The sequence below is a fragment of the Fundulus heteroclitus genome, chromosome 21 (genome assembly GCF_011125445.2).
Source record: "Fundulus heteroclitus isolate FHET01 chromosome 21, MU-UCD_Fhet_4.1, whole genome shotgun sequence".
Lineage (NCBI taxonomy): Eukaryota > Metazoa > Chordata > Actinopteri > Cyprinodontiformes > Fundulidae > Fundulus > Fundulus heteroclitus.
Window position 1 is genome coordinate 41496132 of NC_046381.1, and position 23977 is coordinate 41520108.

The 23977-nt window shown below is 41.0% G+C and overlaps 1 protein-coding gene and 1 non-coding gene across 2 annotated transcripts in view; one reads left to right on the forward strand and one right to left on the reverse strand.

Annotated features, from left to right (window-relative positions):
• LOC105920600 (gamma-aminobutyric acid receptor subunit rho-3) overlaps nucleotides 1–4527 on the reverse strand; it is a 26494-nt gene extending 21967 nt beyond the window's left edge. Inside the window, exon 1 of the mRNA XM_012856207.3 lies at nucleotides 3926–4527. Coding sequence (XP_012711661.2) covers nucleotides 3926–4062 — 137 coding nt within the window. The 5' untranslated portion in view covers nucleotides 4063–4527. The remainder of the gene's footprint in view (nucleotides 1–3925) is intronic.
• trnat-ugu lies at nucleotides 432–503 on the forward strand. The gene has a single exon. It is a non-coding gene; the product is annotated as a tRNA-Thr (tRNA).
• Nucleotides 4528–23977: the final 19450 nt, after the last annotated feature.

Consider the following 23977-nt stretch of genomic DNA (forward strand, 5'->3'; position numbering starts at 1 on the left):
CGCTGCTCCTTTATGTCCCCTGAGTAGAAAGCCCTCTTCTTCTGGTTCAGGAGGACTTTCAGCTCCGGGGTCACCCAGCGGGGGTTGTTTGGAAAGCATCGTAGCCATCGTGTAGGCACAATGCTCTCCACACTGAAGTTCATGTAGTCAGTGATGCATTCAGTCAGGCTGTTGATGTCATCACCGTGAGAGCTTTGGAATATGCTCCAGTCTGTGGATCTGAAACAATCGCTCAGTTTCGCTCAGTTTCTCAGTGGCCACATCTGACCAAACTTTCATCATATATATGCAGTAGGCAGTTAGCCTATTCCTAGGTAGAGCCATCAGGCTCCCAGGCCTCCGGTAGAGGACCTGAGAAAAGGAGACCCACCCAACCTGGAGTATGAGGGACGGAGGAGACACAGGTTCTTGTATATAGATGCACATAAATGGGTGTGGTGGCCAAGTGGTAAGGCGTTGGTCTTGTAAACCAAAGATCATGGGTTCAATCCCCATCCATACCTGTCCTTAGAAACAAGACTTGTCTTATTTCATCTAAGACTGATCCATGACTGCTCATTTTATACAACCTTTCATTGAGTAGTCCCACCCTGCAGGGTCATAGGAGGCAGGAGCTTTATTTGAATACCATTGTAGGCCCTGTTCCAATACATGCACTTCCACCTATATTGTATATATCTATATCTATCTATCTATCTATCTATCTATATATATATATATACAATGATCTTCTCAGATGCACTCTGTATTGTGATGATTATGCTACTTTCAGCAACTAACAACTGTACAGTATTTTATTTCTTGTTTTGCAAATTCACTCTTACTGCACAGGCTCTTATTCTGATTTGTTGTTTGGTATCTTCACCTTTGTGTTTCCCTACATGCCTACATTGTATTTTGTTTTACTTTGCTGCTGGGACACCTGGATTTCCCCACTGAATGACAATAAAGGTAATTTCTGTTCTGTTATTGTCTATTCTAAGCAATATCCAAAGTTTATTTTATTTTAGCAGATTTCAGATATTTTTTGGGGGGTTTTGGATGCAGATTTCTAATGTGGATTTTTTTTTTTATGCATTGTTGGTTTTCCGTTTTATGGCTCCGTTTTATGGCTCCGATTTTTATGGCTCGAGGTAATCTTACCGCTGCAACACGCCCATTAACTGCCAGGGGGAAAAAAGACGCTTTTGCACATATTTTCCCATTGAATCTTTATTTTTATTAGCTTTAAAAGCAGTAAAAGGTGACTTTGTTTGCCCTGAACTGAATTGTATTGAGGGGTGCCTGTGTGTGAGTAATATGTTGTCAGAGAAAGAGCCATTATTATGATTACAACTTACTTTGTCTACAAAATGCGTGTCATGTTTTGTACATTCTTTGCAACATATTTAATCCACTTGAAATTTAAGTCTTTGATTTTCACACTGGGAAAGAACATTGTGCTGTAAAATCAAATGTTTCTGAATATTCATCAAAACACAGGAAGCTTTATACTTTAGATGAGAAATTTAACTTATAGTAAAGAAATGTTAAAAACTACATGGATATATATATTAGTTTTAGACAATGAATATATGACATAATATTTATCCTGTGCAATTATCCTATGCACTTTTTGTTTTACTTTAAATTCTCCAGCAAACATTCTAACTGAAAAAATGTGCCTGCAGATTTTCTCCTGAAGAAATTCAACTGTAGAAATTTGCCTGCAAATGTGTTGTGTGTCTAAAGCAGGTCAGATTCTAATGATACTGTTGTTGTTCCGTAAAACTGCTGTCAAGAAAAAAAATAGCATTTTTCATTTTAAATTCGGGTGAAATGGTGCAAACACACTAGAAGAAGGAAGCGAAGTATGTGTATTCAGCGACATTGTTTTGGTTAAAACTAATGTAAATTAAATGAATTACTTAAACATACCATAAGTTATTTTGCATTTCTGAAACATCTTCTTGTGCAGTATGAAAAAACATCATTGTTTTAATAAAATGCATTTTAGCTCCACAGGATAAATTTTTAAAAGCCTGTTGTGCAAAGCTAAATTATTGGAAAATTAAATAAAAATTCCCTAATTTAACAATAATATTAGCTAAATTAGCATCCTAAAAGCATCGGTGGCAATGCTAAGTTTATTGTTCTTTCTGACCATTTAGAGTATTTTAATCACACTTTTTAAAGTAATCTGACAGCATCAGTTCCATCTGTTTCAAAAAAGAGTCAAATCTGTAATTATTTATTTAAGACACTTAGAAACTGACATCTTCTAAATAGCTAGCATGCAAATGAGAGTCGAAGTCTTGCATGAAGTCATAGCTCAACTTTTAAAATTGAATACTCTGCTTCAAAAACATTTGAACAAAAAAAGCCAGAAAGCATAACTTTAAAAGTTAGGTAGAAGCTATCTAAGCTATCTTGCTAACATTCACCATTTTAAACTAAACTGACATGGCTAAAGCAAAATTGCATGTTTTTTTAAAAACATTTACAAATTTTAATTATATTGCATTGAAGCTGGAAAGAATACTGAGAAATTTCCATTATTATCCACTTGCATTTGCCTCTGTTCTTGAATTAATTAAACAAAATGAAAAAAAAAAGTTGGGCACCTATTTAATGGTTAAATTTAAATGTAAATTGGTCTGAATGCAGACAGTTGATGGATATCTGAATGAATTAAAGGAGCTGGATTTTCTACAATGACGTCTACACCAATGTTTATAACTGAGTCATGGCCCCAAACCTCACTGCCAGTCCCTGACGGAGTTAGCAGTTTGACATTGTATGAGGCAATAGGTATGTTGGACTGGCTGTGAAATGTCTCTTTGTCCAGACAGGTACCAGACTTTGGTAAAAAACAACTAATGTGATTAAACTTAATGCCGATCAGTGGGATGTCCAGGGCGTGTTAGAACAGCTATGAGCCAATGAAGATGGAGCGATGGCTGGAGACTCGCTGCCTTCATCTAGGTCTTAGGGCCGGGGACCATAAACCATCTGATTGGTTATCACTGCAATACAGCTAAATGACCTTTCAACACATGGAATATCTTTTTTTTCTCCAATGTTATCCTTTATTTAGAGACTCTAGACTCACTGGGCCCCCAATGAAGTACCACCAAGCTGTACCTAATAAAGTGGCCAGTGATGCGTTCTTTCATACAGCTCTCAGTATTTTCAAACCTGGCAAAAACCTACAACAGTCTTACCCCTGGCACCATAACATGCTGAACACAGACAGATTTATGACCTTAATTACCACTGAGCGAACATTTTTGGCTTTGGCTTGAATGAAACTGAGACACCAGCAGGTTTTACCGTCCAGCTTTGACAGCTGGTGGAGCGAATTCTCCATTCACTGCCTTTAAATCCCGCTCCACCACCAGTAAGCAATATGTAAGCAATATAATATTCCAAAAAAAAGTAAAAAACAAAGCAACTGGACTTTTCGCTTCGTCTCCAGGAAGCTTTCTCAATTCAAAAAGTCTGCAGTAATGTGCAGTACCAAGCTTTATACTGCTGCCTAACAAAGGCCTTGTAATGGCTTAGACAACATGCAATTTCATTAATTTGCTAATTAATTTGTTAGGCAGCAGTATAAAGCTTGTTACTCCACATTACTGCAGATTTTTTGAATTGAGAAAGCTTCCTGGAGAGGAAGCGAAACGTCTTCTACTACAGAAAACTAGTCCAGTTGCTTTGTTTTTTTACTTTTTTTGGAATGACCATGACCTGGATGACTGAGAATCTTCACCAGCATAAGCAATATGATAGAAATGTGGCATTTGTGTTTGCTTAATAGTTTAGTTTGAGGGAGATTACAGATATGATGTCTCCATCTGTCTCCTCATCTCTCATTCACTGTTAAGATGACAAAAACTGTGAGATACTTTGACTTAAATCACTACTTTAACTGCTACGTGTGTCTCACCCTCCAAACTTGAACTTGCTGTTCTCTCCCAGGAACACCTCCTTGTGTCTCCTGCGGTTGGAGCTGCGGCCGCCGCTCACCATGGCAACAAGGCTGGCCGCCGTCAGAGCCAGGCAGGTCAGCGCGTCCACCTTCATTTTTCACAGGTCTCCCTGCCAAGAGCCACACAGCTGCAGCATCCCCGCCGCAGCGAGCTTCCTGCTCCGCCTCCAGGACTCGACAGCCAGACCATCCACGCTCAGAGCCAGAGCTTCTGGTCCAACGTCCCACGGCGGTTGGGCGTCTCCTCCTCTGTGGAGCTCCTGGATGAGAGTGAAGCCTCACAGCAGGGCAGAGGCATGAGGAAAGCTTGGAGGTATCTCCTCACGGCTCTCCAGCCACGACGATCTGCAGGAATCTTCGTCTCCTGTCCATTCACTCCTCTTCGCTGTTCCCCGGGAATCTGCCTGCTTTGTTATCCTGTCGCTGATTAAAATCGATATGAATCTATTCCTCGCGGCGATAGAGGAATGACACTAATTCCACCCAAATCCTCTTATCCACAGCCTCAGCAATCTTTCACTAACCTACAAACAGTCCCTCTCCCTCACACTCACTTTCATCAGTAATCAGGATTTTCTCAGTGGGACAATGAAAAAAAACGAGGCACCTGACGGGATTATCTGGGGTCCGCGAACACCTTTGGCGCACGTGTTTGTGTGAATGCGTGTGGAGGAAATGAATCACGGGTTCGGAAGCTGCTCAAAGAGAAAGCGATTGTCAAGATCATGTGGGCTTTAATCCAACCAGAAGTGGAGAGAAAAAGGAATCTAATCCAGACTCACCTGGATCTCTCCTCTGTTAACATCCCGGCAGGAAGTCAGCCCACTGCCACAGTGATCAAACCTGTTTTTACCCATTTCACTAAAGTAGTGTTGTCTAAAAAGATGTGTTCGTCCATCATTAAAGCTTTATCAACAGTTTAAACTGAGAATATGGTGAAGAACCAACTGACAGTGTAAAGAAAACAGAAATGGACAGTTCAAAAAGCAGTTATGGCAAATTATTGTCCTCTCTGAATAACCAGAGTTTAACTCCGGCTCAGAGCAGGTTCACCTTTGCTAGTTATGGACACGTCCGCATGGATCATGTTGGATATACCTTCATATTGTCTTCCTGGGTGTACAGTTGAAATCAGATAAAGTGTTTCAGGTCATTTGGGGTGTCTAAAACTGTTTTTATATGTTAAATGCCAGATTAATTAGAGCCGCGTTATAAACTTTCTCTAAAGTCAGAAGTTTAAACACCCCATCGTTTAATATCCTTTAAATTGTTTCACTTAAGTGAATTTTTCTAAAGTCTTTTCACAGCAGTTTTTTGTAATTTTGTCCAATTGCTCCTGACAGAACCGTTTTAGGGCCCCGGTTCTTTTTTATTGGATGAATGTGCCACCTTCAGGTATCTGGAAATATTACTATGGATAAACCAGATTCATGGAGGTCCACAGCTTTCTTTCTTTATGTCTTGGTGGTTTTATTTAGATTTCTGATTTCTGGATGTTGTCACAGAAGGGATCTGTGTGTTTGAGGTGTTGACTTACAAAAAAACATTTAGAAGTGAGCCTTCTTTCAAAGCAGATGTTATAAATCATAAGCTTATCAAGCCTTGCCATTATCAGCTGCTTTCCTTTATTGTTTAAACGCATTGTAACTGCAATGTATGTAAACTTCTGAATTTGAATAAATTTATACAGAAGATCTGTCTCATTATTCCAGTATTCAGAGTATGGAAATAATTTTGGGTCCTCTTTTATGGTACTATTTAATTTCAACCGTAAATCTGACTGCTTTAAGGTTGTTTGCACTTTTAACTCGGTTTGTGTTTCCTTTATTAAGCATTACTTTAGCAGCTAATAATTAACAGCCATTTTCTATACAATTTCCTTTACAGGATGGTATAAAAACATAAAGGATTTGTGTCTCCAGGACAAGATTATGGATCTACAAGCTTCTTAGGATTACATGCATTCATTAAGAAAAAAAGCTCAGTGTCATCAGCATAGCAAAGAATACTGCTGTTAATTTCCTGAGGATTTCACCTAAACAAAGACTAATAGAACTACCAGACTAATAAAAATTGACCTCAGCTCAGTGCCTTAGAGAACACCATGACTGATTTTTAAATGTGGTCGTCACATCTTGAGTGTGAACAAACTGAAGTCTGCCGGACAGATTTGGTTTAAACCACAAAGCAGTCCTCATTTATCCACCTCCCCATCTCGTATTTTTGTGGTTTTGGTCGTTTTATACCCGAATAATTTTAGTCGGGTATAAAAAATCAATTCTAAAAGTTTAGAATTGATCGTACGTCAATCTATGTGCCTAGGTGTTGTTTCTTACCAGTTTACAAAACTAAGGATTAAAATCCTTTTTAAACGTAATAGTAACAAGGAAATATGGTTATTTACCATCAGGTAGTCACTAAAAGTTGTTTTGATTTCATCATAGGTCATAATTTCTTATATTTCAAAAGACTCAACTGGCTCAACCAGTGATTACCATCACAATCAATGGAAACAGAGTGGTATATAAAAGGATACAATTATTTTTATGACGACGGCCTTATTTCATAAACATAAGGCCAGGTACATGGGAACAAAGTGAGTTCTTTACTGAAATAAAATGGACATAGTAAGGGAGAAAATGGTAAAAGGTAAGCATAAAATGGGGTTTTTAAATTGGTGAAAATACAAACAAAGCGCATCAGTGTCCTAATCCTGTACACAAAGTTTAAAGTCAGATGGGTCAGACGTTGGAAGAAGCAGAAGAATCCTTGTTAAAAACCAGTGTAGCGTCCAGTGGACGATGCTTCAGTGGTCAGAGTGGACTGCTATGCCATTCTGTCTGTGTTACTTAGCATGTTTTTAACCAAATTATCTTATTTTTCTGTGATCTAATTTATCCTTTGATTGTCATGTGCTGTGGTCTCCTTATTTAGATGTTGTAAAGAGCTTTATCAATCAACAAAGGAAATAATCTGGAGCTAGAATACGGGTCTTGGTTACGTCTCTTATTTGTGAGACTGCAGTGAGGCGTTAAGCTGATAATCAGACATCTGGTTAAATATGTTACCAGTAATAAAAACAAGATTATCTGCGTGTTCAGTATGTTGACTTTTCACAGGCATCGAGACGTGTGCGCCTGTGTGCGTTGGCATTTCAGGTTATTTAAGCCGGAAGCTTAACCGCTGCCAGGAGAAACATGTTGAGGCATTATTCTTCTTTTGAAGTTTATTCAAATCTTTATCTACTCCAGGCGTATCAGAGATGGTCATAAATTTAGCAGCTTAACATATTCCCTCTTCTTCACGTTTTCATGGCGTTGGGAGGGGCCGCCACGCCTCCAGGTGTGTGTGTGTGGGGGGACACATGTGGAGGTGGAGAGGTCAGGTTGTAGAGCGCTCACTGAACAGGTTTCATGTTCAGCTGAACGGGATGCAGAGCTGCCTTCTCTCTGACAGCTTCACTCCTGCATGTCTGACATATATCCAGCAACACGTGGTTCACACGCTGAAAACAAACCCCTCTGACATTTCCCTCTGAGGGTCCGGCCCGCCAGCCATTGTGACTTTGCCAATCGCAGATCAAACTCCACCCATGCAGAGGAGGTATGTGTGAGAGTTAGGCGTCTATTCTCTAAATAACCTGTTGATCCAGTCAGGCTAACCCTGGGTCCGCGCAGGCAGCAGCCTTCTCTGCTCTGTTTCCTCTTTCTTACGGCTTTCATCTGAAGTGAACAGCTGCTGAGTCACGGTAAGTTTCTGTGTTTTTGTTCCACTCACACACGCGTTTCCCAGCATTTCACCCGCCGCAGCCTCCTGGTCCACATGGAAAGGTTTGCTGTCACTGCTGTGAGCGGCTGTAAGTACTGACTGCCGGTTTTCACTCCGCACATTTCAGATCTAAACACAAAGGTTTATAGACGAGCAGTTTAAGGTGTTAAAGCTGCAGGTTAGTTTTCATGTGATCAGATTTACACCTTTTTCAAACGTTGAACTAATTTGCAGGTTGGCTGAATCCCTTCAAGTGTGATAAAGGTTTACGATACTGATAAGATATGAGTTACAGGGAGGTCAACTGGGAGCTGTAATAAATCATCAATGAAAGCACAGCAGCGGTGAATTAATTATTTAATCAGTTTAACGGTAGATCTTGTGACATATCAAAAGAAAGAAATCTCTTTTTGGCACAGGTAAACGCAGGAAAATAATGAATAATGATGGACAAATTATGATAAAAGACATTTTAATTGGTTTTAATTTTATTTTACAGTTTGCATAGTTACAAAAAAGTGCAACAAAACACTGTAACTGTAACATTTATTACACTGAAAAAAGGGGCAACAGCAACATTAAATAACTGGAACTAAATTTACTGCTCCACGGTATTAATGTAATGCAGTTAAATTCATTTGGTACGCTTCTCCTGACTGATACCTTTGCATTTTGATCCTTTGCAACCTGCTTTAGTTAAATGAAGCAAATGATCAAATGTCAGTAAAACCCAACAACATCAGCTGAACTTTATTTCAAATTATTTTCATTGACTATAATTAAAATAAGGAGTGATTGAAGCTTATTTGTCTTATTATTCCCCACCTGACAGATTTGTCTGTTTTCCAGTTGAATCAGGCAGGTCAAGGTCACATTAAAGGGAGAGTGGGACATTATTTAACATCCAGTTTGTCACAAAAACTTTGACCTTCAGCAGCGATGAATATCTGAAATGTACAGGAGCAGCATCCATTTATAAAACTAAAACAAGTCTTGTTGCAACATTAGTTTGTTTTTTCTCAAATATGAAAGAAAGATTTTGTAAGATTTTGTAAAGTGCCTTGAGATGACATGTTTCATGATTTGGCGCTATATAAATAAAATTGAACTGAATTGAATTGAATAGAAAAATCTGAGAAAAATCGTATTGTTTCTTTGAATATATGAAAATATAAATAGTATTTAATATTAATATTGGAGCCAGACTCTTTTGGTGAGGAGAATTTTTTCTGTCATTGTCAATGAGAAGCTTTCTGTGTCGCTGGGTTTATTATTAATTGACTAATTTCCCATAATTGATCAGTTGTCCAGTGGTGCAGTTGGACGCACTAAAGCCTCACAGCAAGAAGGTCCTGGGTTTGAATCCTAGTCTGAGGTCTTTCTGCTTGGAGTTTGCATGTTCTCCCTGTGCATGCATAGGTTCTCTCTGGGTACTCTGGCTTCCTCCCACAGTCTAAAAACCAGAGTTAGGTTAAATGGTCTCTCTAAATTAATCTGAGGTGTGACTGTGTGCACGGTTGTGTCTCTATGATGGACTGGTGACCTGACCCAGGTGGACCACATCTATTACTCAAGTAGAAGTATAGATACTAGGGTTTCAAAAAAACTTCTGTAGAAGCATCAACACAAATAAAAGTATAAAAGCTCTATAAAACTACTTAAAGTAGAAATAATACGCTTGTATAGTTGTCTGCATATAGTAAACAGTGTTGTCAAAATGTTTAATTAATCCTAGCAGTAAATCAAAAAAATTAACAAAACAAATAATGCTAAAAATGCAATGTTCTTCTTCTACGTTTGTTCTTCTTCTTGAGTTTCTGTCGGGGCGTTTGTCAAACAGTTTGGTGCAGTACTGCATCCAAACACAATCAAAATCACTATGTTTGGGTTGCGCTATTTATCTGAATATTCTTTGTTTTTGCTTTTATTGATAAGCCAGAATGAAAACTTGCTGAAATAAAATAGAATTAATGGGACTATTTTCTTTATTTTTTTAACCTTTATTTAATGGGACTATTTTCCAAATGTAAGGAGTAGAAAGTTCAGAAAATTGCATGAAAATGTAAAGAGTAGAAGTAAAAAGTAGGCTAGAAAAATTATTACTCCACTAAAGTATAAATAACCAAAATTTCTAACAAAGTAAGGTAACAAAGTATTTTTTTAGTTACTTGACACCTCTGGTTTTAAGTCACTAATCACTGGTTGGTAATGTGGTTCCTACCTTATTTGGAGCTCTTTTTTTACCTGTTGAACAATAAATCAGGGATGCAATATTTCAATGAAACAAAGAAAGTAGTTGGGTTTTTCTGAGAAATAGATATGTGGGCCATTGTTGGTCCACATTATTTTAGAAAACATTGTCTATTCGAGCATTTCTTTAAAAGTGCTGACTATATTTAGCCAAGTTTGACAAATAAATTAAAAGCAGGTTTGGGTGCACCAAAGTCGGCTCCTGAGCAGAAGTGAATGAATGGATGTGGTCTCATTTTACTTAATGCTGTACCTTCCGTCTTTTTCGTAAGTCCATCTGCCTCCGTCACATTCACTGGTGGACAAATTTATTTCATCGTAGGATTCTCCTTTTCTAGTATGTCAGTTCACGTGGACGGCCACATATCGGTAGATTTGAACAGTTCCTTCGCAGAAATCTGAGGATGTTGTAGAAGATTAAATCCCACATAGTTGCACTCTAATTACTAATAAGACATACTCCTAAAGGCAGCTGATTGGATTTTATTTAGGCGCACCAACAATAAAAGGGAGGTGCATACAAATGCATGCCACACTTTTCAGATTTTTATTCGGAAATAGTTGTAAAACGTGCATAATTAGTGTTTTCAGATGAAAATCCCTGTAAAATATGCTGATTTCTGTCATTTAAGTGACACTAAATAGTAAAATTTTTTACTTTTCCGGCACAGAAAGATGCCTGTAGGAGATCCTGCTCTCCTGTCAACAACAGACCTGAACGAGTTGTGCCTTTATTTGTCTCAGCAGGGCATAAACCGTACATTTCCAGCAGCATAAATTACAGGATGAGTTCCCTTTCTTCTTCAGCCAGCAGAGACTAGCGATAATGAGACATAATGGGCTTCTTCAGCAGCTCATAACACTTTAAGAGGCCATTGTCTTCGGCTCTAATGCAGGAAGGATTCAAGGTAAACACGGAACAACTGTGACAATGACACCGCCTGCACAGCGCCCGTTAAACGTCACATTTCATGATGAAGTCATGTCCCCCCCACCTCCTGCGTAATTCAGGGAAGCTCTACTAAACTTCCTGAACCTTTAACTGATTGACTGCACATGTTTCCTCGCAGCCTTTGAAGCACGCCCTCCGTTTGCTCTGAAGAATAAAGAACGTGTGGAGATAGACGGAGAGGCCTCCACGGAGCATGACAGACAGACGCGTGCTCTTCCTTTAAACACAAACCCACCGGGAGATAAAAGGACGGCTTGATTTAAAGGATGAGGCAGGAGATTAGAGCAAAAGAACAAAAGAGAACAGGTTATTTTAAAGCCGTGAGGAGCAGGAGCGATAAAGGTGACAGAAATAAGTTTTAAGAGAGAAACTGGGAATCCTTCCCACTCATCAAAGGATTAAAGCTGGAGTTTCTTCAGAACGCTGCTTAAACTGCACATCTACCTTTGTAAATATCATCCAGAACGTCTGTAATTATGTTTTCTCCCTTCCTTGTTCCCTCTGTTCACCCGCCCAGAGAGATCCAAGGACAAAGCTGCCACAAGTGGATAAATCAGAGAGGAGAGCTTGATCTGGAGCCGGCGTGCTGGACGCAGCGTTGGCACCAGGGCCGGCCTGCATGAGGGCCCGTGAGCCTGAAGCTGAAAGCAAACCATGTCAGCGATATACACCTGGGCCTGCCTTCTTCTGTGGATCAGCTCCGCCACGCAGGAAAAAGCTCCCGGTAAGACACAAACGCCTCTTTGTCCAACCAGCCGAACTGATCCGGCTGCAGGGAAACGTTATTAAAAGGCATGAAAGAGTGAAGGCTTTCTCTGCAGAACCTGATACCCATGCAAAACAACAACAACAAAAAAAAAGGTTCGGTGCACCTTAAAGCTGCAAGATTGTTCTCCTTTGACGGGGAAGATTTTCTCTTTTTTAGCTGGAGTCCAATTCTTACATCAGACTGGAGGCAAGGTTGGAAAACGTGATTCATCTGGAGCAAGTGAGCTGACATCTGAGCAGGAATCATATTCAATATGAGAACATTCTGGTGAAAAGAAATTAAACTTAGCAGAAAAGATGAAGTCAGACCAAAATATGTTTTAAATGATGAAGAAGTGCCAACAGAAAATGAGATGTCCCCTAATGTGGAGGATTCTCTGTTTCTTAGATTTGGGTTGTGATTCATACAGAATGAATAATATCTGAAGCTAACATATTTCCTCTGTTAAACTAAATGCTGTTTTCTTTAATTGCCATGAGGCTAGAAGTAAGTCATGTCCTTTACGGCGGACATTTCTGTAACAGAGGAGATCTTAAACGTGGCGAAGCTGAGCTGGTTTCCACATGCTCTGCTTGGGCTTGCTGACTCACTTTAACAGCTCACTGGGACACATGTTCAAACTCCTGCTAATTAAAAAATCCTCTTTTCAAAAATCTTACTTATTTAAATATTTCTATCTACATTCTTTAGCTTACACACCTAAACAGGGACCACAGTGGTGTCTTTTTCCTGGCGGCGTCCCTCTGCTGCAGGGGAAAAGCTGCTCAACCCGTCTCCTGTCAAGCTACGTGCTTGAGTGCACGTCTGAATAAAAGGAAAATGACTCGTAATTTAATTGTTTCCTTGCTGGTGTCGTATACCAGCTCATTTCTCCTTCCATAAAAACCACTGGCCACCTTGATCTCAGACGTCTGCCCGGGGATCAGATGTCAGATCTTTGTTTCAGCCTCTTTTATTGCAACGAGAAGCTGAATTCTCCAACTTACACGTTGCATTTAATGGAAGAATAGCCTGAAACTGTGGATGACCAACAGAGCTTTCCTTACAATGTCCTCCTGTTTTTCATCGGTTTTGCTCCAATTCTGCATCGGATTCACTAAGCAGATTGCACTAAATGCAAGCAGGAGCAAACACAGCTCTGCAGGTCCAGAAGATGGACACAAAATAACAGATGCAGTGATGAAAGATTCAGAGAACAATCATTTTATTATTATTTTACCTGGAAATATATACGACAGAGCAGGTTCAACCTATCCTGGCTTTCTGAAACAGATGTGGCTGAACTAAACCTGACCTGACCGCTCTGCAAGAAGACGGCTCTCCTGTTTCTGAGGTTTAAAACTTCTGACCACTGACACAATGTCCTGATCCGTACAGATGATGGTGATCTTTACTAATTTAAACATCATCCTTTTAGTTCTGAACATGTGTGAGGGAAACGTGACCCATAAGGGCCCCTTTTGCTCGGCTTGGCTGCCGGACCTTTTACCAAGGTATAAAATTTAACACCACAGCGTCGCAGGTCGTGGTTCCAGCTGCTTTCCAACAGATTTGTCTCTGAGTCACGAGTCAGAAATGTGCTGCAGCCAAAGCCGGCATTTACAAGAATAGGGGGGGTGAGGGGGGGGGGGGTCCCACAGTCATTCAGGCTTCCCTGGAAATAAATGAGGATCTGTAAATGAACCGCAGGTTTTAAATGTGACTGCACTGTATCTCAGTAGCTGCAAAAAGGGAACTAAAAGTAGGTACAATTTTCTTGAAATGAGTGCATTTGTCCTTGATTTGAGCAGGTAAATAAGATTATTTGCCAATGGAATAGGATTTTTGTACTTAAAACAGGAACAACGGATCTCCATTATCTTATATATAAGTGCAGTTTATCTAATTATCTTATTTTAGGGGTCAAAATACTCATTCCATTGGCAGATAATCTTATTTACCTGATCAAATCAAGGAAAATCATCAGTCATTACAGGAAAATTGTACTTATTCTTAGTTCCCTTTTTGCTGTCTGGCCTGTCTCAGGTGTGGATGGCTGCAGCAGATACAGCAGACGCCCCATATTCTGTCACTATCAGCTCCATCTCTGTCTGATTCACAAAGCAAGCAGCACCAATGACATGCAGGTAAAGAGATACCATCAAGCATACTCTTTCAAACGGAAACGCGACTTTCAACAACAAACAGCAGTCACAACAGAAAGAAGGCGCCATCGCTGAGAGCTCCAGGTTCTGGCAATATTGAAGGAATCCTCGACATCTGTAAGAACTTCTTAATGTGTCAGAGAAGAATCATGATCAGGATGGTTTTCGTCAGTTGTTGATGTCGTACAAGGAGCATTTGTAGCATTTTTAAAGCACAACGTGAAGCATACAACGCTAAATGAATCTGCTTTCCAGATCATCCTTACATCCTGCCATTTCCACAAAATTCTTTTCTTTCAGTTGGTCCAAGCTAAATGTTACAAATGAAAGGATTTTTTATGTTTATCAATGCATTTATAACTATAGAAATTCTGAGTGTTTGTAAAGCAGGCAGAGAAGCAGGAGGCTATATTCTATTTATTTCTCTTGTGTCAAAGTCACCACCACTAGACTTGCATCAAGTCTCTCCAAGCAGCATTCACTCCTCCTGAAAGAGCGTAGAGCCACAGTGGACAGTCGTCTGCATTGTTGATGGCTTTGCAGCAATCCCTCATAGTGAGCATGCATGAAGCGACAGTGGAGAGGAAAACTCCCCTTTAACAGGGAGGAGAACCTCCAGCAGAACCAGAACCAGGCTCAGTGTGAACGCTCATCTGCCTCCACCCACTGGAGCTTAGAGAAGACAGAGCAGAGACACAGAAAGCACAGAAGCTCACATTGACCCAGGAGTACTTTCTATGTTAGAGAAGACAGAGCAGAGACACAGAAAGCACAGAAGCTCACATTGACCCAGGAGTACTTTCTATGTTAGAGAAGACAGAGCAGAGACACATAAAGCACAGAAGCTCACATTGACCCAGGAGTACTTTCTATATTAGAGAAGACAGAGCAGAGACACATAAAGCACAGAAGCTCACATTGACCAGGAGTACTTTCTATGATAGAGAAGACAGAGCAGAGACACAGAAAGCACAGAAGCTCACATTGACCCAGGAGTACTTTCTATGTTAGAGAAGACAGAGCAGAGAAACAGAAAGCACAGAAGCTCACATTGACCCAGGAGTACTTTCTATGGTAGAGAAGACAGAGCAGAGACACAGAAAGCACAGAAGCTCACATTGACCCAGGAGTACTTTCTATGTTAGATGGTAATAGAGGATGATCTGCCTCCCCTGATGATGTCACAGCTAACAGAACGCCAGACCAGGTGTACCTTCTATGAAGAGAAAAATGAACAAAAAGTTAAAAGCTGAAATAACAACAAACAATGCAGATTGGAGAGCAGTAGGAGAAATCAGCAGAGTTAGAGAAATAGACCCTGATGTCCTCCAGCAGCCTAAGCCTATAGCAGCATAACTACAGAGGTAGCTCAGGGTAACATGAGACACTCTGACTAGAACCTTTGTCAAACAGGAAAGTTTTAAGATTAGTCTTAAAAGTAGACGGGGTGTCTGCCTCACAGACCAAAACTGGGAGTTGGTTCCACAGGAGAGGAGCCTAATAGCTAAAGGATCTGCCTCCCATTCTACTTTTAGAGACTCTAGGAACCACCAGCAGACCTGCAGTCTGAGAGCGAAGTGCTCTGTTAGGAACATACGGGTCCCACCCTAGTTCACTGTTAGGTTATGCTTTCTCCACTTTCTGCTCCAATTAAGCTCGCAGCTACAGAACGTTATGAACTGAATTTTCAACAAACACATAATTACCTCTGTGTTTGTCCTGTTTTGCCTCCTCTTCTTTTCTTCTCTTTCTTCCCTGAGCAGCCACAGCTTTGGCCTTTTTGACTAGATTCCAGCTTAACTTCCTCCCTATAAACAGGCTGTGGAGTGGCTGGTGTGTGCGCAGCGTCAGCAGCATCCCTGTCTGACACTGAGCGGTGCTCTCTGCGCTCCTGGCCAGCAGAAGAGTTCACACTGATCAGAGTAACTTTGGACTAATACGCTTTATACAAGTCATAGTGAGTTTTAGAGCTTTCACAAAATAATAGCATAATAAAGTAAATTTGCCCTCTATAACTCCACGGTGCCTGCAGTCAGAATCTTCTCTGTGACGGGCCAGAAGTAACGAATATTTAATCATCAGTCAAATGATGCTCGCTTTGATGCAGGAACTCATAAACAGGTGAAGTAATCACACCTTTTCATCTTTTCCTTTTAAACACCGCAGAGTCAGACAAAAGTCAACAAGCTGGAGGTTTTCATCAACCGACAAACATTTAATCATCTTCTTAAATCATTTCTGTCACCTAACAGCCCATGACTGGAAGTGGAACTCACCAAGCCTGCTGATTCATCTGTTGGCTCACAAGTTCAGACTAGTCAAGATATTCATCCCTCAGTTTTTCAAACCTAACTCAGAACATGTGGGTAATAGTGTTTCTTTGGCTCTCATTACTCAGGAGGTATGTGCTGAAGGTTGACGGCTGTAAACATGGAGACGTGTTGGGAAAGAAATGTTTCACGCTAGTCGATTTAAAGGACAGCTTCCTGACGTGTCCTGTCCTGTTCCTCATGTGATTTCTCCATCCGTCCTGAACCTCCGCCTCACAACCTGAAGGGCAAATAGACACAGTTCTGGTTCCCCCGCCTTAAAAAAGTATTAATACCCTTTAAAATGTTCATATTTTGTCACATTGAATCCGGAACCTACATTTTATTGGGAATTTATGCGATAGAAGAAAAATAATCTGTGTTTTTTTTTCTCAGTAATTTACAAAGTTGTATGTTTTCAGACCCTTTTTAATCTCACAGCCCTTAAACAAATCCAGCACCACCATCAGATTTGACGTGATTAAATACTGGCGTCCATCTGTGTGTCGGTTAATAACATAAATCCAGGCGTTCCTCAGAGGTTCTGTAGAGAACATCAGAGAACGACCATGATGACGGTCAGGGATCATGTTCTGCAGAGGTTTAAAGCAGGACTGTAGCTATGGTGATAACATTGATGAGGGTTACATCCGCTGTGCTACATGCAGGTTGTGTTTCCTCTCTTTCTCCTCTTTGCTCTTTGCATAACACTTTAACTGTGTCAGCCAGCTATTACTGTTCTATTAATAATCCTCTGTGATATGAATGTTGGTCACGCTGATGCTGGGAAGACGATATAATGGCGATGTTAAAGCAGAGTTAGGATCTAAAACCAGACAGAAACATCCACCTACACTGACATGCCGAGCATTAAACAATGAAACAGCCAACAAACCCATGGTGACTCTGGAGGAGCTGCAGAGATCCACAACTCAGGTGGGATAACCCTTTGACAGGAAATCCCCTCCAGAAATGTGGTTTTTTAAACCAGGTAGAGGACAGAGAGGACAAAGGGAAGAAGGTGAGACACAGTTCAGCTTACATGTGTGGAACATCACTCCACATCCCCTGAACACCACGCCCCTCTGTGAAACACGGCGGAGGCAGCATCATGCTTTGGGGATGCTTTTCCTCAGCAGGTACAGATACGTTACCTGGTTGATAATGTGTAGCACGCTCCGTTCTGCACATTATCAACCTGGGATCGCTCCATTTGAATCCGTTTGGGGAAAGGAGAGACGTTCAGCAGAACCTTCTGAGCTGATTGGCCGATGTGAAAGGTTGGTTTTAGCCAATCACGGTATTAAATTAAAACAGAAGCAGCAGCTGCTATGAGAAACAACTAGAAGCTAAGCTAGTCAAGGCGTTTCTTGCTGTTCTACTATCAAAGATTAAATCGTGGATTCTTACCAAACAGACGTGATAGTAACAGCTACACATGCATCCTCCTGTGCTGCCATGTTTATGTCGGTTCTGCTGCGGGTTCAGCAGCTCTTGCTTTCGTTGCACCGGTATGTCCCGCCTTAAACCTCAATACTGCAACGTGATTGGCCTGAATCATTTTTTTGGTTTGGTCACAAATGGTAGAAACCGGAGCGGTACAGGATGGATTCTCGTGTGTGTTTGTGAACGAACAAATACTGCGAGAATTCAGCTTTCAGGCAAAGTTAACAGGGAAGGTGGTGCTCGTCTGCTGACTGGCACCAAACCTCATAAGTAGAATTCTCTACCAGGATCCAGGTTAACATTTTACTAGTTAAATGGTCAGGCCCCCTCCTACCTGACCGAGCTCCAGCAGGAACCATGAGGTCTACAGCTAAACTGACCCGTCCCCTCCTAGCTCTAGACTTCTCCAGGAGACAGAGCCTTCGCTGTGGCGGTCCAGACGCTGGAGCAGCCTCCCTCTTAATGCTAAATCTGCACAAAGTCTGAGTGTTTTAAATCACGAAAGAAGACTTTAAGACGCTTTCAGCACACAGCGACTCAAATGTTTAGCTTTTACAGCTGTTTTAAACAGTTTTTATGATCTTTAGGTGTTTTAGCTTTGTTTTATCTTGATTGTTTTCCTGTTATGACCTTTATGGTGGATTTTGCTTGTAAAGCACGTTGTGCAGCATGACTTGTTGGAAGTGTGCTATAAAGATGCGTTTTGACTTTGGCCTTGACCCAGAAACAGGACAGCCTGTTAGAGGCTGCAGACCGTCACCTCCCAGCAGGACAGCAACCCTAAACATGGAACGGCCTAGTTAAAGTACAGATTTAAATGCAGTATTTGAGAGTTTGGGGTAAGCCCTAAAACCTAAGTTTCCCAGGTGCTCTCCATTCATTTTTCCAGTCTGTTGTTGTGCAAAACTGAAGGAAACTCGCGGCCCTAAAGACCTGCATCTGATGAAATTGTGTCTGTCAGTAAAATCACAATAAAACTGAAACTTTAAGGCTGTAATGGAGCAGAAAGTGAAAGCTCTCAGAGGGTGTGATTACTTTTTCAGGTTCTGCTCAGTGCTTCAGCGCCTGTTGCGGTTTCAGTCAACACAAACACACCTAACCTGTCTTTAATTGATGACTTCAGGGCTTCATTAAGCTTGAAACACAGATTTGAGAATAATAATTAACCTGGTGATTATTTAGCTGACAGCGGCTGGCTTTCTGGACTTTGTGTCGTATCGGCTTCCTTGTTTGCTTTATATCGATCATTTTCATTGTCTGAGCCGTAAAGCTGAGTTATAGTGGAACAGTGGAGGCTTGTTCTTTGACCAGGATCCTCCAGGGTCTCTATCAGCCGTCTGCAACCTTTACAACCCTGAGAGTTCCACTTTGTTTCCTTTAATGGCTCTAAATACAAAATGTATTTAGAGCCATTAAAGCAGCAGGACTTGTCAAAACAGCTAAATCTAGGGTTTTTAAAATGACCTTTCATGTTTTAAAACTTTAGCATTTTTTGTCCACAGTTATCAGCAGCCATAGTGGAGGGTCTAAAGGATCCTCTGTGATGCTTTTTGTTTGAGAAAGTGTGTTTTTAAGTTAAAGAATGTTTCTCAGAGGCTAATTTAGTGATAATGTTCTCAGGATGTAACATGATCGACGCAACAATCCCGCATGCCTACAGTTTCCAGGTAAAAGAAGGGCTGGACTGGTTCCCAGTAGACAGAAATTCCTCATTCTTGGAAATTCTTTCTTAAGGAATTCACACCAAGGAATTTTTATGCTTCACTTATAAATTACTAAGAAATTATGTCAGATGCCTTCACAGTTTTTGTTTATTTTTATACTCATTCAACCATTAAAATAACCAGTTCCTCAAATCAAATGAGTAAAATAACCAAAATCCTGGCATCCTCAACTCCAACGTCAGTCTTTATGTCCCTCAGAGAAGAAAAACATGACATAAAACTATAAATTGAACATTTACACATGTTTAAAATTAGTTTTCAAAGAGTCAGACCTTCCTGTTATCCTTTAAAATGGTCTTAATTAATATCTCTCCAGGTTTCTAAAGGTCTTTCATGGCCTTTCCTTGGATTCATTCTGGCAGTTTTTTTATTCACATCCCACTTAGTAACGTCTGCTGCAACTTTATAAAACCCAGAGTCTAACATAACTACGAGGAAACAGGAAAAGTGGAGGACAAAAGAACATTCCTAAAAAGTACATTAATCAGGTGAGCAACAAGTGAAAGTGAGGAAAGTTGGAAAAACGCAGCAAAGAGAAGGGAATCACATGATTGGAGATAAAATACTTTAGTTTCTGTGCTATGTTGAGGATTTTCTATAGATTCAACTACAAAATATAGAAGATGATAACAAAGAATGAAACAATGTGTTTTAGGAGGACATTTATTAGTAATAATGGTTGATCTGCAGGTTTTATGCTGAAAAGTCTGATTTAATTTATTGTTTTATTCATGCGTTAAGAGATAAAAGTATCAAACATTCTTATCAGTCCATTATGAAGGTCTGGTAGAGACTTTATTAATCCTCTCTCTGCTTTGCCCGTGTCTTTCTGGTGCATCATGGAGGACTCTGCAGATGTGGCCTAATCACTGCAGCGTCTGTCTCTGGACCTGTTCCTCATTACTCTCTGCTTTCTGCTCTGTTTCAGTCACGCAGAGACACGCAGAGACAACGCATTTCAGAAAATTCATGTGTTGCATGAGAATACTAATAGAAATAACCTTGATTTTCCCTCGTTGGGGAAATTCAGGTGCACCAGCAGCAAAGTGAAAGGCAATGGAGGCAAGCAGATACACCCAGAGGTAAAAATAAAATAAAAATAAGCACAAAAGACTGTTCAGGAAGGGTAAATTCACCATTTAAACATTATACAATTGCTAAAATACCATATTCAGATTAAAGAAATGAGCAGCTGATATAGGGTAATATAACAATCTACAAAGCATGGATGCTTATTTATGCATAAAAACAGCTTATTTAGAAGAGAGAAAAAACTGTTAAAACCAGCCAGAATATAAACGCTTCCTGACTTTGTTGGGAGCAGAGATGGTCATTAAATCTAAAAGCTGCCGGGAGGATCCAGGTCTCACATCTGTAAGGAAGGACGGGTCCTTTCCACATGTGGAGGACGTCCATCTCCTCAGAGTGCCGCTGGCTCGTCCACAAGCACCTTCAGAGGAACGCTGGCGTCCCTATCTCTGCTCTGAAGCCATTCTCTGCTCTTAACGTCAGAAACACGAGTGGAGAGGCTCACAGAGAGGCCTGACTGCTTTAAACAGACATAATTAGGATAAGGGATAGTTCAGGATTTTGTATGTAAAACCTTTCCTCACAAGGATTTGTGTGTCGTCCTGAGCTCCTCGCTGCAGAACCAGAGCAGCTGGAATAGAGTCAAAGCAGAGGTTTGGTGTGAGGGTTGATTCCTGCTCGGGGCGAGAAGAGGAGAGCTAGTTGGCACGGCCCGGTCCCCTGATCCCTAACAGGGAAAGTTATTGCATTTCAGAGGAAACTCGTTCTGCGTGATCTCATCCTGGAGGAGAAAAGCCACGTGTTCAGAGGCATCAAGGGTCGGCGTACCGTTCACAGCTACCTGTTAACACAACCGTAATAAAAACCACAAATCAGGGGGAAATGTTTTATGTTTCAAGCAAAGACAAAAACTCTGACTGCTCTGGAATGAGACATGGAGTTCCTGAGAAGTTTATACGACGCTGGCATTGTTGAATTTTCCAGCATTTCATCACCAGCGTGTCGTCAGAAAGAGTAGTGATTAATATCCTGCAGGGAGAGTCACAACCACAGCTGCACTCTGAGCAATAACTCACAGAAAAATATGACTTTCTGAACCGGGCAAGACCCCAGCAGAAGTCATTCAGGGTCACGGCTCCCACAGAACAGCAAATTAAACCTTTATTGGTACAGCTCGTCTCACTGAGACGTGGGTTCTGCTGTACTACAGAGTCCTGTTAGCGTGTTAAAAAAACTCATAGAGAACGACAATACAGGACTCACTGAAATACAGTCACACAAGTATAAAATGATAATTAAAATAAGTAAAAACTCAAGAACAAGAGGAGGAACTTTCTGGCGTTGTTGCAGAGAAATGTGAGCTGACGGCTGCAGCTCCTGGTGGAGATGGTTCCAGGTTAAAGGCTAACTCCGTATGAAGGCCATCCTGGGAGTGTAGACAGTCCCTGGTGTGTTTAGGTCGCGTGTAAGACGACAGATACAGAGGCAACCAAGAATGGATTTATAGAGAAAAATGTACCAATAAAACCACGTGTGTAGAGGCAGTGAAGACCAGGATTAATGGTTTATTTTAACAGCCTTATCTGTTGAATATAGACCACCATGCAGAGGTAATTGTTACCAGCAACTCCCTGGATGGACTCATTTTCTTGTCCAGTTCTGTTATTTATACTTAAAGGCCACCTGTCATCATACCCTCTGCTTTATGCAACACATGTTGATGCTCAGCAGTGCACAAATATGGTTCTTTAATATATTTGCATTGAACTAAAAGGTTAATTTTCAATGGACACATACGCAGGTGAAACAGGTTCCCAAAGTAAGCACCAGGAGATGATCTGATGCTGATGTACTAACGAGATTTAGTGTTTCCTTATTTGTGAAAGCAATTACAATACATTAACAAGATGCTCAAAAATCCTTGTTTTAACACAGAGGGATGGCTGCACATTTTTGTAACAGTTCCTCAGGAAAGCTTGGTGTTATTCTTGTAAAAAATATGAATTTATTCTTATAGTTTACCCCCAAAGAAGGAAGAAAATGTCCCAAACGTAGAAAGTGGGTTTCCAGTCTCTGGCACTGTTATTTATGGGGTCACAGGGTGAAAACCCCTGGCCTGTCACAGACAGTAACATCTTAATATAACATAGTCATAAGGGCCTTTATAGATATGTTTTCTTAGGGTAGGGTGCACTGCAGGGCTCTGTGGTGTGGGGGTCTATTTTTTTCTTCTTAATATAGTTTTACTTTTAGACTTCAAGAAATTTTGAAACCATTACTTAATGTTTTCTCTTGAGTAAAAAGCTTCTACGGAAGTTTTTAAGCACTGGTGTCTATATTTCTACCTGAGTAATAAATGTTACTATTTACAATCTGTGAACCACGCCTGACGGAAGCAGAGAGCTTTCTTATTTAATAACTTAAACCTGATCCGTGGATTTACAGAGTATCATTTCATAGATCCTGACAGCTGTTAAGTTTTGTCTCTAAAGAGTGTTTGGTTCAGAATAGTTGTTAACGGCCCATGATCGTGCTTTATGATCCTTGTCATTGTTCCCATGGCTGAGGCAAAGACCTCCTGATGAAGCCGTACCTTTGAACTCTATAGGCCCGTTTACACTACACTTTTTTAACCGAGCCGAGACCAGTCCGAGCTCGGTAACCGAGATAACTCTTGTGTGTAAACGGTCAGCAGACTGAACTAAACCGCGCTAAACATAACCGGACCGCGCTAACTGCAGACCAGTTCCTGAGTAGGTCTCGGCCTGTTTTTTTTTATCTGATAAAGAGCGCATGAGCAGACCGCGTCATCCCCTTACAGTCAGCTGACTGTCCGCAGTTTTTCCGGCGTGTCTTGCTGCACGTCCCAATTCACACTCCATTCAGACAAATTTCAGACATTCATAATAATACTAGCTTCCTTACTGTGCCACACGGTTTCCAGAGATGATTCTGCTTAGCAGTGTGATGAACCTCAGTGTCTGTTGTTGTTTCCTGCGTCTGTAAATCCTTATTAGACGTTCGTTTGTCTCATCCACTTCCCAAAAAGCCAACTTTCTCAAGTAAATTCACCAATGGTTGCCTTCTTCCCCTGACTCTCCGCAAACACCGAAATATCACAATATCAAGCATAACTTCCTGAATGTTACGAGCGCCGCTGTTTTGTTTTGCTGCTTCCGCCTTCAATCCCAGAGAGCGGCAGTACCGCAGATCGCCACTAGGAGGCGAGGGGCAACCAAGGAACCGAGATAAGCTTGGTGTGTAAACGGGTCGGCTTGTCTTGGGTAACTCATCCAAGCTTGGACTGGTCTCGACATGGCTCGGTTTTTAGGTGTAGTGTAAACGGGCCTAACGAGGCAAACTTTGGAGCAGATCAGCCCGTTTCGTCTCCCCTCTCTGCTTCTCATGCTTCAGACACTGCAGCTCTGATGACTCTGCTCTCTCAGGTCCGCCTCTTGCTAAACTCTTCATGCTGTGTTCCAGATGTTGCCGTGACCTGCTTCCACCTGGAGGACTGCGTGCTGCCCTGCGCCTTCCAGCCGGGCGGGAATGAGACGGTGGCGTGGTTCAGGCAGGACGCTCTGCTCTACCGATTCGACAAAAACGGCAGCAAGGAGAG